The sequence below is a fragment of the Rhamphochromis longiceps genome, linkage group LG13 (genome assembly GCF_057381845.1).
Source record: "Rhamphochromis longiceps isolate RC_006_pf linkage group LG13, R_longiceps_female_GT1.1, whole genome shotgun sequence".
In the NCBI taxonomy this organism is placed as follows: Eukaryota; Metazoa; Chordata; class Actinopteri; order Cichliformes; family Cichlidae; genus Rhamphochromis; species Rhamphochromis longiceps.
In genome coordinates, this window is record NC_140569.1 from 24,364,901 (window position 1) to 24,381,766 (window position 16,866).

Below are 16,866 nucleotides of genomic sequence, written 5' to 3' on the forward strand. Positions count from 1 at the left end.
AGCAGGCGATTTTGCGAGCCCTGTATCTGATTGAGGAATCACTCATCTTTGGAAAAGAGAGTTTATTACAGAGAAATGGCTCTTTCCAAAATAAAAGCTATACTATACGCTTCTTCTGGGCTATATTCTCAGCAGCATATTAAACATATCAGGTCCCCATAAGGAGAATCATGTGCTAACGGCTGTCTAAATGACTCGGGTAAAGTTTGGTGCATGCGTGCTTGTTGTTTTTGTCTGCTTCCACTTGTCTTTGCACTAGGATGATGTCGGAGTAAATGTGCAGTCATATTCGTTGTGTTCCCACTAGTGCTGTCAGCGTTAATCTCGTCGAAATGACGTTAAGGCCACAACACGGCAAATCTCCGTTAACGAGCTACCGGATCACCCCGTGCAACACGTTAACGAGCTAACTGCGCTAACACACTAGCTCCCACCCATGTAATTGAGCATTGCATGGCACATACAACATACTGTTTTACTTTAGTCCATGATGCGCTTACCTTCAGGGTCATACATCACATCCAAACGCCAGATCTGAATGAGGGTAGGGGAGGTTCAATTTGCCATGTTGCAAGGAGAGCTTAACTTCTGTCTCGCTAGCTTGCCCTGCGCTCAGTGAATCTGCGTTTGACCACTCCGCCTAGGCTGCACTGTCGAGCGCAGATCCACTGAGCACTCAACACAGACAGCATCGTCAGAAGGAAAGTTGATAAAATAAATTAAAAATGTATTTTGTATTGTTCATACATATGCGTACCGAACTGAAAGCACTGTATCGAACGGTTCAATATCGATACGAGTATTGTTGCACCCCTAATAAATATAAAATTTAAAAAACACCCAGCACGCCCCTGCGGGCGGTTTATCCTTCAAGCTCGGGTCCTCTACCAGAGGCCTGGGAGCTTGAGGGTCCTGCGCAGTATCTTAGCTGTTCCCAGGACTGCGCTCTTCTGGACAGAGATCTCCGATGTTGTTCCTGGGATCTGCTGGAGCCACTCGCCTAGCTTGGGAGTCACCGCACCTAGTGCTCCGATTACCACGGGGACCACCGTTACCTTCACCCTCCACATCCTCTCGAGCTCTTCTCTGAGCCCTTGGTATTTCTCCAGCTTCTCGTGTTCCTTCTTCCTGATATTGCTGTCATTCGGAACCGCTACATCGATCACTACGGCCGTCTTCTTCTGTTTGTCTACCACCACTATGTCCGGTTGGTTAGCCACCACCATTTTGTCCGTCTGTATCTGGAAGTCCCACAGGATCTTAGCTCGGTCATTCTCCACCACCCTTGGGGGCATCTCCCATTTTGACCTCGGGACTTCCAGGTTATACTCGGCACAGATGTTCCTGTACACTATGCCGGCCACTTGGTTATGGCGTTCCATGTATGCCTTGCCTGCTAGCATCTTGCACCCTGCTGTTATGTGCTGGATTGTCTCTGGGGCATCTTTACACAGCCTGCACCTGGGGTCTTGCCTGGTGTGATAGACCCCAGCCTATATATATATATATATATATATGGGATTAACGTTTCAGTGGGAAATGAGAGAATAAACCCAAGTTGTTTTTTGTAGCTCAAACATTAACTAAGCTATGGTACCTTAAACATTGTCGGGTAAAAGAAATGCTAATGCAAACATTTAAAGGGCTCCTATATAGAAAGAAGGAAATAACTAAGAAATTCAGCAGAATGGCATACATTTACCAGAACATGTCCTCAAACTAAAAACTGATTACAGCTTTAAACATAAAGGACAGTTGCTTAAAACAGACCTGTGAAACAAATGCATCTACACATGACATTAGGGAACTTTCACCCTGTGTCGACACATAACTCAGGATGTGAGCCTTGAACTGGGGTGGAGAAAAATGGAAAAGCTGCAAGGAGTCCGCTCACTTCACATAAGAGATGCTTATCCAAACATGAGTACAAACAGTTGGGATGGAGACCTTGTAGCACAGAGGAGTGTGGGAACCACGGCAGTTTGGGTTTTGGCCCAGGATAGCTCACTGCTTTATCTGTCCGAGAGTGGTGCTGCCTCAGAGGAAATCCTTGTTTAAAGTAATGGCCCAGTTTACTCTTTTCTTCTTTATGGCAGGCTGTGAACAATTGAGGGACGTATGCAGCAGCAACACTACCCTTTAACCTCCACATGTTGCGGTGGAAACACAAACGCAAATATTCTGAGAGGAATTGTTTAAACTTGAAAGCGCTGTATATCTCAGCACACTCTCCCGCTGACGAACTAAAGATAAATGCATATGCTGGTCTCTGTGAGCTGCTTTAAGTTTCACCCGGAGTAAACTCAGGTCTGGGATCCAGTGACAGACCAAAACTGCCCTGCAGTCAGTCAGTCTGTGTCTATTCATTTTAGTGGAATTAACTGAGTTATAAAACCAACAGGGGGAAAAAAGGATAACTTTTCTTTATTACTATTCATTTTTGCTATAAAGCTCTCGCTTTTTCTTGTGTCATAAATCGAGCCCACCCTTTCCCTTTAAATCTCAAGCTCACTCACTGTTTAGTGCAGCTCCAGCCACGAGGACTAAAAGAGAGCCTTCGGTCAACAAGATTTATCTAGAGAAAGTAAAACTGTCAGCTTCAGCGCCTTGTTGTTCACCCATGGTTGCTGTGAGTGTCTACTAAAGGGCCCAGTGTACCCACCATGTTGATCGCTTCGTGCACCGCTGTTAATGGCTTTTAAAGCCACGTCTATTTATGCTTGCCGTTAAGGCGCAGACAGCCGCTGCGGTCTTCTCCTCAACGAAAGGCGTTTCCACTCAGACAATACTATCACATCAGAGCTGATATAATAAAACATGTGCAATCAGTGACCCTCTAATCTTCTGTATCAAAATATCCTTAAAATGGTGATAAAAAACTGACATGATTGAACACTTGAGTCTTCAACCCAGCTGTGGCAGCAAAACGCGACAGGTTACAAAAACCGAGAGGTGCACGACCGGCTTATTAAGGAAATCCCCCAGAAAAAAGATTTAATCTCAATAACTTGATGTTTAAGTTAATAATTCTATTAAATAATCACAATTGCAATATTGACTAAAATCATTATGATTTTTCACAGAGTTCAAGAGCCTTGACTCATATTCAATGAAAACCAACTAGGGCTGTGCGATATGACCAAAATCTCATATCCCGATATTAAGACATCTATCGTCCGATAACGATATAAATCCCAAAAATGTAACATTTTCTGTAAATTCTGTGAATCTTAGGCAGCTCGACAGCTGGGCATCGTGTAGCTGGAGTCGAGTGTTTTAACCACTGCCTGAAATGATACATTTTTAGACATAAGTTGTAACGCCCGCCGTTTTCTTTGTGTTTATTACACGGCGTGCTGCAGGGAAAAGCCTGTTCTAACGTTTGAGTCTAAGGTTTATTTTTTAGCACATGACGGCTCTTTTTTGCTTCTCATCCGTAAACACTCTGCATCTTTCACGTGATTCAGTTTATTTTGAAAAGTCTCAACAGGATCTTGAGCTTTATTGTGAAAGGTTTATGTGGAACAAGCGGACACGCGGTGGTTTTACCGTCGTTGTTGCTAACGACAACGCATAAAAACAAACGCTTGTCTGTCTGTAGTGTGGTTATATAAAATATAAGAGAAAGAGAGAACTTTAACTAATTAACATAGCCACTACAGTGACCATCAAAACAATGAAAAAATATTGCCGTAAACAGTCTATTTTGCGACACCACGAAACAAACGATTGCGTAAAATGAAACGATAGACGTTTTTATATCGTCATCCGATATATATCGTTATATCGAACAGCCCAAAAACCAACAGAGCAGATATTTGTATCTGACCTCTGATGGCTCCATCCACTCCATCAACTGTGTGAGAGCCATGTGAACTCATTCTGAAACTGGGTGATGCAGCATGTTGATATGTTACAGTTGAACATGTCAAGATATGAGTTAAGAAATTGGCTTTCTAAGTAAAAGACAAAGTGAAATCTACATCTATATTAAACATGACTTAAATAACAGCCGAAGCCTTCATTTACTGTTGCAAAGAGGCAATTATAATTATTAAAGTATCTAATTTGCAAAAATATGTTCATCAGTGGATGGATGTTCATGTTTGATATGGCACTGAAATTATGCCAGATGCCCTTCCTGAACGCAACCATCCTGTTTATCCGGGCTTGGAATACATTAGCTTGTGATCCCCTGAGACTGTCTTTCTCTATTTAAAAGAAAAAAATTCTAATTATGCTTTAATTTGTTTTTTTAAAACCACCATTACTATCACCCTCCACCCACCATAAATCCTTCCTGTCTTCAAGCCCACGGTTGCAAGTAGTAAAAAACAAAGAGCTCTTTCTCAGGGCTCCACCTGGATCGTGGCCAGGTGTTGCTCTTAGACAGCTGTGATAGGAAACAGAAGGATGGATGTGCGCTTTAAGCTTTAATAAAATGTATATTTTAACAGCTTCATTTTAACCGATGAGCACTTATTCAAGAAAACGACACTGTAACAAATGCTGGATTAAATTAGATGCATTCATCCCTCTCTCTGGTATGTCACACTGATTTAGAAATCACTCTACACGGCTTAGACCACATTATGGTTTTAAATAAAAGAATGGTATCATGAGCATTTGAAGAAATCCACAGATGAATTACAGGCTTTGAGAGGGGATACGTGACCATGATGGCCTGTATTTATATAGCGCTTTACTAGTCCCTAAGGACCCCAAAGTGATGGGTGAGCCTGAGCGCTGAATACTTCCTAGACTATTTCTGGTCAACAGTGAGATGGTTAAACAATAAGCAGGATAAAACCAGGCATGAAATGTGCTGCACTTAAGTCAAGCTGGTACTGTAGGCGGACGGAATGAGCAGCTCGTGGAGCCTTTAGCATAACGTATAGCTGTCCCCAGCGCTCAGAGGACCACTGTCACATGACTTCCTCTTGTCTACTCGCTCTGTAGAGCTTTAAGATTTAGGTCAACGGTCAACTTCCTTCTGAAAGCACATGTCCACACGTTGCTCTGTGACAGAACAAATGACAAAAGCAAATAACTGCCAACAACGTCAAAACACTGTTATCAAACTCTGTTGATAAGGAAGGGGTCTGTCCAGTTCTGTCCTGTTTAAGTTGAACTGCTTTGAAATGAATGAATTGACAAGATGATTTCATAGCATGAGGAAAAGATTTTGAAAAAAACAACGGAAAATCGCAATACCGCATACCGTATTACATGCTCACAGTCTACGACAGTAACAGCTTTTCAATTAAACTTCCTTAAAGTCGTCCTTTTCTTGACAATTTACAAATGTATTCTTGATGAATCAATTAGTGCCCAAAGACATTATAAAAAGCAAGAACAACATCTTTAAATGTTTATCTTTAATCTAACAGTCTATTACCAGACTTCAATGCATTTACAGACAACTAAGACTAACAAAACCTGCAAATGCACACATTTAAATTATATCAATGGGATGTCTCTGGTTTGTATTCCTTGCTGAAACAACTTTTAAAATTATCGCATACGGAAGCACTAAAAGAAAGAAAGCCCAGAAAACTGTTTGTTTGTTGTTGTCTCTAGGTCTTGCCTACACTTATGTTACAGGGGGATGTTTTTTTCCCACAGCTGACCCGTTGTTTTTCACAATAAAGAGTCATGTTTGAGACAGTAATGCAGCTGGAATCCATATCCGGTTGTTCAGTGATGACGCGACGAATCCTACTTCCGGGTCTAAAGTAGTCTGCGTTTAATATGGCTTTTGTGTTGTTAACATGTTTAATGTTATGCATTTTCTTCTATTTGATCTCAAAAAGCTCCTAAAACAGTCAGTGATCACTGTTGACCTCCCTCGGCTTTTATTACCGCTAATCATTTATTTAAGCTCAGTTTTTAAAACCTTAGGATGTAACTACAGCCCGGCCCATGCAGCAGTATATGAATGACTAACTTCGTATTGTGGATGGATTATCTCAGTTGTTCTCCTGGCTGAAGTTTGGTCCTTTTACAGCACCCTGCCATGCGATTACATTTGTTCCTGACCACCGAAAACACTCACGTTAACTTTTATCGAGTGGAAAAAAAAGTTAGCTTGTTTATATTATGCTAACATAGCTGTGTCGCTAGCGGTCACGTAGCACATCATTATATAGCAGGTAGCTCAACTTCAGTAACCCTACAAACGTCACTGCTGTTTAGTTTTCTGTCTTCATTTATGCTGGAAGTGATAACAGAGCTGTACGTTTTAATTTGTTTCCAAAACCCCGCAGTCAGGACATGCTATAATGTATTTAGATAGAAGCTAGCGAGCTAACTCCCTGCTAACTTCTAACTCCGTTAAATGTCATAAATTCCGTTTTCATGGATGCCTGGATGTTAAACTCAATTGTTACACCTGGTAGAGCAGATCGCTGATCATTTTATTAAAGATGAAAGACTTTAGACAGTTTTTCAACTCTCAGTAATGCCACAGTGATCGTTTGATATATGGACCTGCAGCGGAGTTTAGACCCAGACACGGCTAGTGACGTCAGACTGAACAACCGGATATGTGCAGCCTTGCAGCGCCCTATGATATGAAAAAAAGGACCAAAAAAACCAGGAGCAACATCTCCCTTGTGTGTATTGGGCTGCATTATATTTGAAAACTTAAGCTGCTGTGGGACCTCATTACAGTATGTACAGTGTTTAAATTCAGTACTGAGTCATATTTCAGCATGCTTAACACGGCTATCATGTTTCATGTGATCGGCATAACTTTAATAATGTCAACTTTGAAAAGTAGCAGTAAGGGTGTTTATAATGGAGCCTTAGCTTAGCTGGCTATTCTTTTATCATGTAAGACAGACTAACAGTAGCGTGAAATAAGTCAGTAACAGGACAATTATGTTGCTGCTACAAGCTTCCCCACTCGCTGTCTGAGGAGGGTGCACAGTATCCTGCGGGACCAACATCACCCTGCGCGCCACCTTTTCCATCTGCTGCCCTCAGGGAGAAGGTACAGGTCTATCCACAGGTTTCTGTAAGAGCGTACGTAGGCTGCCATGACAGACCACTACTTCCGTTGTCCGGTTTTATACTTCCGGTTACTCAAAGCGAGACCCAGCGTTCAGTCGTTGCTAACAACAAAATCAGTTACTTTGTGCGGTAATAAGTGGCTTTACCTGTTCGAAGATGAGCTCGGGTTCAACGTGTGCTGTCGTCGGCTGCCACAATAATTCAAGAAAACTGAAAAACGCATTAGAAACATTTTGCCTTGAGCATCAACAACTTAGAAAGGCCTGTCCATGCCCACCGCCCTACGCACTGCACTCTATGCCGCGGAAGGAGGATCGGAAACTGGCGTGGCTGGCAGCTTTAAGACTCAAACACCCTCCAAAGAGAGTTTATGTTTGCTCCTTTCATTTTATCGATAAAAAGCCCACAGAGCTACACCCCGACCCGGAGCTTTATCTGGGCTATGACCGACCCCCACCGAAGAAAAGAAGAAGGCTCACTCGGACCACTTTGAGTGTGACAGCTTCCAGTAATACGAACAAAAACACAGAATCTGTACCCGGTAAGTGAAAGTGTAAATGTGGTTTGCCACCGTTTCGCATTTTAAACACGCAATTCTTTACTTTTACTAAATAATAGCCTATGGTGAATGGCGTTAGTATCAGCACTAGCTGGTTATTAGCAGCAAAGTCTAAATTTTAACGAAAGTTTATAATAATAATAATAATGCCAAAAGATTAGCTCCAAGGGCTGTAAAAGTCTTAGGTTTGTGTTTATAAAGAACATGTTTTTTCAAGTCGAGAAAACTCAAGTAAAAAAGTTAAAGGCAACCTTTGCAAAAATACCAACAGTTGTGACTTTTTTTAGAATGTAAAATAAAATCTAATCACATTAATTGAATAAAATTGTGACAAATTTTTAGGGGACTTAGGAACATTTTATGTTGACATTTATGATTTTGCATTTGTGTGAAAAAATGTAGAATGAGAAATTTCACTCAAATATAATAAGCTAAGTGACACTTTACAGTTTCTCTTATGCTAACAGTTTGACTGTACATCTGATCATATTTTTGTCTTATTCAGACTCCACAGTGTTACGTTCAGTGGAATTAGACCAGGCCAGCATCTCCACACAACCCCCTGAGCCACATCTGCACTCAGTCCACACACAGTGGGAGGATCCTTCGCAACAAGACCATCAATACTGCAACAGGTCTCGCAGAAAAGATGTGCAGGATAAGATGACTCAGTGTGATGAAGTTGCATATTTCATTCTTCAAAATGATGCAGACGCTTTGCTGTACACTGGGATAGCCTTAGAAACATTTAACACACTTGTGTCGACACTGGAAGGATATGACAACAATGAATTTACCATGCCTGTCCGAGATCAAGTCCTCATGACACTTATGAAATTAAAGAGTAACCGTGTAATAGGTGACCTAAGCCGCCAGTTTCATATATCACAAAGCATGGCCAGCAAGATCATCTCACACTGGTTAGACAAGCTGGAGGAAGTTCTCCGACCATTAATTCCATGGCTGCCAAAAGAAACTATTCAAGCAACTATGCCTGAAGCCTTCAAGAAGAACTTTCCAAATAGTACATGCATTATAGACTGCAGTGAGACCCTTTTACAGAAACCCAGAAATCTGGGCTCAAGAGGGGAATCATACAGCCATTATTATTCACACAACACAGTCAAATATTTGGTTGCTGTTGCACCATGTGGACTAATCATGTTTGTGTCTGCGGCATATGGCGGCCGATGTAGTGACAAATTTATCACAATGGACTCTGGAATATTAACATACCTAAAACCTGGTGATGAAGTCATGGCAGATAGAGGTTTTACAATTAAAGACTTACTCTTTGAGAGAAAAGTTAGATTAGTAATACCCGCTTTCACAAAAAAACGTAGACCGCTAACTGAGGAACAGGTAACATACACACGTCGGATTGCAAATGTAAGAATCCATGTTGAAAGAGCAATCAGACGCTTGAAAGTCTACAAAATACTTTCACAAATTGTTCCTATAAGCATGGCTCCTAAAGTAGACAAGATACTGAGAATATGTGCTGCTCTAGTGAACTTAAGAGAGGATCTCATTCGTGATACACAATAATTGTGTATGTTATGAACAATTGTGGACTCGGGGATATTAAGATGGTTACTCAGGACATAAAGTTGCGTAGTGTAATGTAATTATTTTAAAATTTGATGTACATATATGTAGAGAGTAAATAATTCCAGGTCTCACTTTTTTATCTTGTGTTCTAGATGAAAGGTTATGTGATACAGTGTGTGTGTGCGTATGTATGTATGTATGTATGTGTATATATAAAACAATTGCAATCAATCAATTGAACAATTATTACTTTTTTATTCAACCACAATGTGATAAATTTCTTAAATGAAAAAAAATGTTTTTCTCAAATCTACAATAATTAGTTGTGCATTCTTGACATTTTTTTGTGTTGGAAGATTACAGAAATACAGAACTATTCACAACATTTAATGTTGTCAGTTTGTCATTCATTTCCCACCATATGTTACAACTACGTACATTTTAGTTGTATTGAAATATTTAACAGATTTCATATTGAATGTCTCCTTTCATTCACAAGACAGAGACCAAACTCTGCAGACATGTTGGTGTCTGACTGTCCCATTTATAGTTGTAACATGTATTAAAGCTTGCCCATTATCTTCAAGTATCTCTCATTTAACTGAAACCGTCCTGCTGCATACTCCTCTACAAGTCGAGGTAAGAAATATGAGAAGTAAAACCCTCTCAAGCGTTTTACTTGTTCCTTTACAAATGCTTCATCATATTGCACTGTAAATGAAACATGCTCAGTAGGTGTCCAGATCACAAGTGTGGCAGTCTTGAGCCCTGTGCAAAACATTGTAAGTTGCACTTGCATGTAATAGCCTCTGCTGCCAGTTTTCTGCAGCTGCAGTTCTCCATCTACCAGTTTGATATCGCTGCATTTCTGGGTAAGCTGCTCCGTGAGTGAAGGATAAGTCTGCACAGGACATTTTATTTCTAGAAGCACATCTGAGTCAATGACCCCGTCAGGACTCGCAGAGAGCCATGGCTCCTGGATGCTGATAACACTACCCATGTGAAGGATGTTCATACCCTGTTCTTTCAGCTGATGACAAGCTTTAACTTCATTTTCTTTACCATAGTTTGTTTCATAATTCCCACGAAAGGAAGGGTACATGTGCTCAGATAAAAATTTGTCATTTTTTGTGGTGGCACGTACTGGAACTTTTTTAGCAGAGCTTGCTGTAAGTCTGATTTTCCTGCAGTTGTGCCACAAATCAGATGCACTTTGCTCTTTTGTTTCTTCTTGTAATTGTTCTGCTTGCTCTTCAGAAACTTGAATGTATGCCTGGTAGAATGCCCTGCATGGATTACAGCTTAGTTTGTAACTGTGTGCTTGGTGTGGCTGAAAAAATTGCTCATCAACTTTACTGTTGCGGTGAGGACCTGCAGATGGCGAGGCATTGTAACACTTTCCAATTAATGTGTTCTTGAGGAGGAAAAGTGGCTTCACTGGTGCTTTGCTAACACTGTCAATAAAGTCTTGATGTGTAAGGTGATATGGTGTGTTAGGGAGAGATTGTGTCACTGCAGTCCGGGAGTTCACATCGTACTGCTGCTCTGCCCTGTGATGTCTGAAGTTTATCTGGCTTAGACGTTTAGGTTCAAGGTTCTTTGCTGTCCCTGCATTCCACCTGCGCTGCTCGTCTGTACACGCAAGCCCTGTCTTTCCACTGATCGCAGCATTCTGCACCTGTAACAAACATTAATAGTTTTTTCTCACTGTCAATACTCAAGATTTAACATAACAAGGAAGTTTACACTAACAAAAGCAGTACACGGTTGGTGTCCTGCATGTTATAGATATGACCCTGGGTCAATACACCTGAATCATATCCAAAACAGATATAAACACTGGCAAAGTCACCCATATTATCCATTTCATATTAATAGTCAGTTACTTTTTGATGCAGAAATATACATCCACAGTCTAATTTTTTTCAAAGTAGTGTGTGTGTACAAATATACATATATATAAACAAACATGTATTATACTACTCTGTGTCACTTCTTATAACTATAGTTTTTCTTGTCTTGTAAATTTGACCTTAATGTTCAGTCTTTTATTTTTTTTATATTTTATCTTCATGTGATTGTTCAGCATACAGCCCACACAAAGTTAACGAGTGGCTTTCACATGTAAACAGTGCTCCACGTAATACTTGGCTAGATGGCAGTAGCGTGACTCCTTAATCACAGCCTTTGACCAGTCCAGTGTTTCTGTTTCAGTGATTTAAACATTGTGATATCCAGATAAGTGATATACCTTCCACAGAATAGCAGCCGCATGGCTACATGATCTCCCTAATCCGGCGATACAGGAACAGCCGACTGTCTCCACTACTCCACTTTCTCTTAGCATTGCCCATGCTAAGTGTTTCGCTTGATTAATACTCTGGCTCGGCTCTACAGCTGCTTTAAGAAAAATAAAGTCGCCTTGTTTGTTGAGCAGTACTTTATCAATTTTGTTGCTGTGCAGGTAATTATACGCCTCGGTGCTCTTGTAATTACGTAATTCCTCGCCATCAACGCCTTCGGAAAATACAAGGTAATTAATAATGTCGATGTAGCTAACATCGGGCCATAGTTTCATGTCATCTACCCACTCCGTGAGAAGTGACGGGTGAGGCACTGCAACTGAACTGTCCTCGCTGCTTTTTAAAACATCTTTACTGTGTATCCACCTTCGATGTGTTGCCATTTACTCCAGGTAAAACAAACTGCAGTGAGAGAAATCTTTATCAACAGTGAAGGTGTAACCCCGCAACTGTCAACAACAGCGCAAGCGGAAGTAAAAAACCGGCTTCCGCTATGAATCGGGGTAATGGCGCGAAATCAGAAATACTGTGGATACAGGCCAGAACATCCAGACTGGCCAACAGCCTGTATCCACAGGCTGTGAGGCTCCTGAACTCTCTGCCCCCCTCTCACGGACAATAACCATATCCAACTTCTTAATAGCAATGAACTGGTCTGCATTGGTGCATCACATCTTTATTCTCTTCCCCCCCCCCTGCCCCCCCCCCCTTTCTTAAATAGATAACTATCATATCTGATATCATATCTCACAGTACAATAATATTGAATGGGTTGCATTGTTGTATTTTGTCATGTTTCTCAGGTCTTTGTCTGAATTTCTACGAACATTATTGCTAAGGATTGTCTTATTGCATTGGAGTCACACTGGGTTAAATATGTACACTTGGGTTTTAAGGGGTATTTATTATTTTCTTCTTTTTTTGGGTTGTATGGAAGCCCCAAACGCAATTTCATTGTTCTTGACAATGACAATAAATAAATAAATACTAAATACTTCTTTAGGTTTCCGGATAATGTTTAAATGGTATCAGAGAGCATCCAACATGCTGGATCTGCAAAGAAACAAACATGTCCCGCTGCCTGCAACTTCCCACAGTGTTATCAAGTGAACGGGGGAAATGGAAACAATGCCATTTAATAACTATTTGGGCAAAATCTTTTTCCTCTGTCTCTCCCAATGCGAATTGTGCTTACATTGTGTCATATCCCTTTGAGCCATTGATACTTGCAGCATTTCCATTTGTGCAAGTCATGCTGATATTTGCTGGTCACAGTCCAGCCGTGTGTTTGCCAAGGCAACTAGGGCAGTAGGCGAGGAAGTCAAGTTCTCAGTAGAGTGTGAGTGAGTGACCAGCTGCATGGATCAACAGCACAACCTGAAATAATGTGCTTTCTCCAAAACATTTAGGCCTACTAAGAAACAGCCAAGGGTGAGAGAGGAGGGGGGACCGACTGGACAGGAGAAGCAACCTAAAAATAACAGCATACGGCAACTAGAGCTGTGCCAGCGCATAAAAACAAGTACCTGGAGCGAGTAAAGGCCACAGACTTCAATCGAATGTGGGCTGTTTCACCACTAGATCCTTTAAATGTCAAGGGCTGTTATAACAGAACATGATGTAACAAATGTAGATCAGGGACAACTCTTAGTGTATCATTTTTAAGCGCTAATTCCAGTTCTGGTATAGTCTGTTATTTCCCTCTAAAAAGATGTGACAAATATATCTCAAGGTCAAAGACCAAAGAAGTCCTCAAAACTGCTTAAAGCTTGTCAGAAGGTTGGAGCTTTGTTTTTATATGCAAAAGAGTAAAAAGATAAAAATAAGTTTACAGATCAGGATATCAAATAATGAAATTATTGTAAAACTCAAAGAGCTATGAAAGGCTGTTTTCTGACATTTAATTGTTAAATTTTATTTATTTTGCCATGTAGGAGTCAAACTTATCTCAAAATTTAAACTTAGTAACTCAAACTTTTTAGATGAAAAACTGAAATTTCAAGTTACTAAGATGAAATGTATAAATATAATCTGAATTTTAAACTTTTTTATTTTTCTGTTTTAAATGTTTAACTGGATGGAAAAATTATTTAATTTAAGTGGCATAAAGAAAAAGACCATTAGATCCAATTAGAGCAGGGCAATATGGCCAAAAATATTTATCACGATATATATTTGAAAATTTGCGAAAACGATATAACAGACGATATAGTTAATGCAAGACAAAATACAACTCCACAACTTTACTACCGCAACAAAACCCATCCATTTATTTTCACTTAAACAAGCAGCTGTTTTTTATGTGCATTAAAGCTATATAAAAATTTAACAGTGCAAATGCAAATTCCCTGCTGACAGTTTAACCGAAAGGCATTTCCAGTAGAAATGGAATATAATATCCACTAAAGTTAAAAAGAGGTGCTTTGCAACATTAAACTGCAGTGTGCCAAATAAAAACGTCAAATACGTATTTTTCGGACCATAAGGTGCACGGGATTATAAGGCACATTAAGCGAAACAAAGCAGTCAGATAAATCAAACTTTATTCAACTCATTCTTCTTGCTTCCTCCACTTCTGTATCATTCATTCATTAATGCTGTATTCTATCACAGCTGCTCTATTCCCATGTTGTTGCAGTATATTAATGACTAACCTCCTATTGTGGGTGGATTATCTCAGTTCTTCTCCTGACTGAAGTTTGGTCCGTTTACAGCATCCTGCCATGAGATTGCATTTGTCTCTAACCATCAGGAACCTTCATGTTACCTTTTATCGAGTGGAAAAAAGTTAGCGTTCATCCTCCAGCTTCACTGTTTATGTTATGCTAACATAGCTGTGTCGCTAGCGATCACATCATTATATACCAGCTAGCCCAACTTCAGTAACCCTACAAACGTCACTGCTGTTTGGTTTTCTGTCTTCATTTATGTTGGAGGTGATAGCAGAGCTGTACGTTTTAATTTGCTCAGAAATCTCTCAGTCAGAACATGCTATATCATGCTTAGGTAACTAGCGAGCTAACCTCCGCTAACTTCTAACTCCGTTAAATGCAATAAATTCTGTTTTCATGGATGGCTGGATGTTAAACTTAATTGTTACACCTGGTAAAGCATCAATGCTGTTCGTTTTATTAAAGATGAAAGGATTTAGACAGTTTTTAACTCTCAGTGTTGACTTTGGGACCTTTAGCGGACGGAGTTTTGGACCCAGATCACTCCCAGATTTACGAGCACCTTAGTCCGACAAATACGGCCCGCTTGCATGTTCTACAAAAAAAGTGCTTTGGTGGGTATCTGACGGACAAACACCAAACCAGTTCCACATCACTGAAGTGGCACCATTTTTACAAACCAATTCTGGTTCATCCGTTTCACTCAACGATCCGCTTTCCCCCTTCTCATTCTCCGTTGCCGCCATGCTTTTTTGGCCATGTGCGTATGAAAACAAAGGAACTGCGCATGCGCGTTTTACCCATATTCTATCGCAATTGACTTTGTGCACGCTAGCATATGCTACTTCCGGTGCGGAAACTCCTGTGGGGAGCTTTGTTTCCGGTGTCCTATTCACGCCCTGTTTACGGTCCAAAACAAGTTTAGCAAATGAATGAATCAAGCGGTGATTTACATTTCTATAGATGTCTTGGGCATTTACCCAATATATCTGTAAATGCTTCTATCCCCAAGCCATCCGTGCCCTAAACACACACACCCGCCCTCTCACATCATCTATAATTGACTGAGACAGGACTCTTCCAGACACTAAACCAAGGAACAATGTACATTTCAATTCCTTTAATTTTAAATATGTTTATATTGTCTATCCTGTAAAATAGTCAGATATCTATTCATATTAATGTACAGAATTCACCTGCTTGCTGCTACTACTGCACATTCACCCAGTGTATATACTATATATATATATATATATATATATATATATAACACCCCCCCCCCCCAATTTTTGCACATGTCGAGGAGCATGTCAGGCTACATTTCACTGTGTGTTATACTTGTATAACTATGCATGTGACAAATAATAAAGAACCTTGAACCTTGAAATGATGTTCATCGACTTGTCGATATTTTCCCCCCGCGCCTCAGGGCAAAAGAGAAAAGGGATTTAAATGTTATATTTCTCAGCTGTCCCTCGTTTATCGCGGGTGTTATGTTCTAAAAATAACTAGCGATAGGTGAAATCAAGTAGCCAATTTTATTTTTTGACGGTGCAAAACGTTTTGTGGACATCGTGGACATACAGTACTGCACTTCAGAGTCACACTGCTAGCGATCGATGCAGCGATTCTGTACTGTACAGGAGAGACGTCACGGAGGAGATCGTCTGCAGCGATCAGGACGCAGGACACAATGTGACGTAAAAAAAAAACAACAACATGCAAACTTGCACTAAAAAAATCTGCGAAACAGCGAGGTGAAAGGTGAACCGCGTTATTAGCGAGGGACCACAGTAATTTTGAAGGTAAGTCACAACATACCCTTCGTAAATACTAATGTATAGAAACCCTTACCAGCAATCATTCATTTTTTGTGTGGCTTTTTTCACGGTTTGTTGACATGCTGTGTAGGTGTGTACTTGACTAGCTGATATCGACATAAAGGGGAAACATCTGGTTGGACTATTCTTCACCTGTAGTTTGAATGCTGAACATTTGCCTGTTTAAATCATAAGACCAGTCACTATACAGAGATGTGCTTCTGAATGTGGATGATGTGTCTTCTGCTGCAGTAATGCAGTTCTGCTTGTGTTGAGTGATGTAAACAACTGATCGATCTAAACTCTTTAAATGTCAAAGTTGATCATTAGATTTTTTATGACACAACAGTGGTGAGTGTTCCCACCTTCTGCTCTTTGTAACTTAACGCGATCTTTCCATTTTCGAGTTTTGGACATGATTTTGGAGGATATCTTCGCAGTAGCGATTGACCGCAAAGTAAAGCTACCGGAAATGTACAACCCCACATCCGGTCTCAAACCAGGAAGTTAGCATTTTCTCGTGCACAGGGTCTATTTTATTTTCTTATCGTTGCCTTACATTGTACCAGTATTACCGTAAACGGTGTAATATGGCTCAACCATAGATGCAATAACTGTTAATAAAACCTTAAATCTTTTGTAACCATTTTTCCCCCCAATGTACCAGATTTTAATAACACTTCTGTAAGAAATCTGACCTTTTTAAAGGCCATAATGTTTACTTATTATTAAACTATTCTAAAAATGTGCTGATTCCAATATATGGTGTTTGTTAACTCTGCAGTTAAATCATGTTTAATCTACACACGATTTGGACAAAGCAATACAAAAAAAAAAAAAAAAAACCCTACATTTTCCCAAATGACCAGAAAGTTTATGTTATATCATATTTATATTTTAGTAAAAAAATACCTACTGGTTTAGTGCGCAATGCTTTGAACCAGTTT

At 40.1% G+C, this 16,866-nt stretch overlaps 1 protein-coding gene across 4 annotated transcripts in view; it reads right to left on the reverse strand.

Moving 5' to 3' along the window:
• egln1a (egl-9 family hypoxia-inducible factor 1a) overlaps positions 1-16,866 on the reverse strand; it is a 41,464-nt gene that overhangs the window by 21,426 nt on the left and 3,172 nt on the right. The window contains exon 2 of one of the 4 annotated variants that reach the window (XM_085428609.1): positions 9,429-10,802. The exons of the other annotated variants lie outside the window; for them this stretch is intronic. Within the exon in view, the coding sequence (XP_085284735.1) occupies positions 9,687-10,802 (1,116 nt within the window). The 3' untranslated portion in view covers positions 9,429-9,686. Of the gene's footprint in view, positions 1-9,428; positions 10,803-16,866 lie in introns of those variants that run through there. 4 annotated transcript variants of the gene reach the window in all.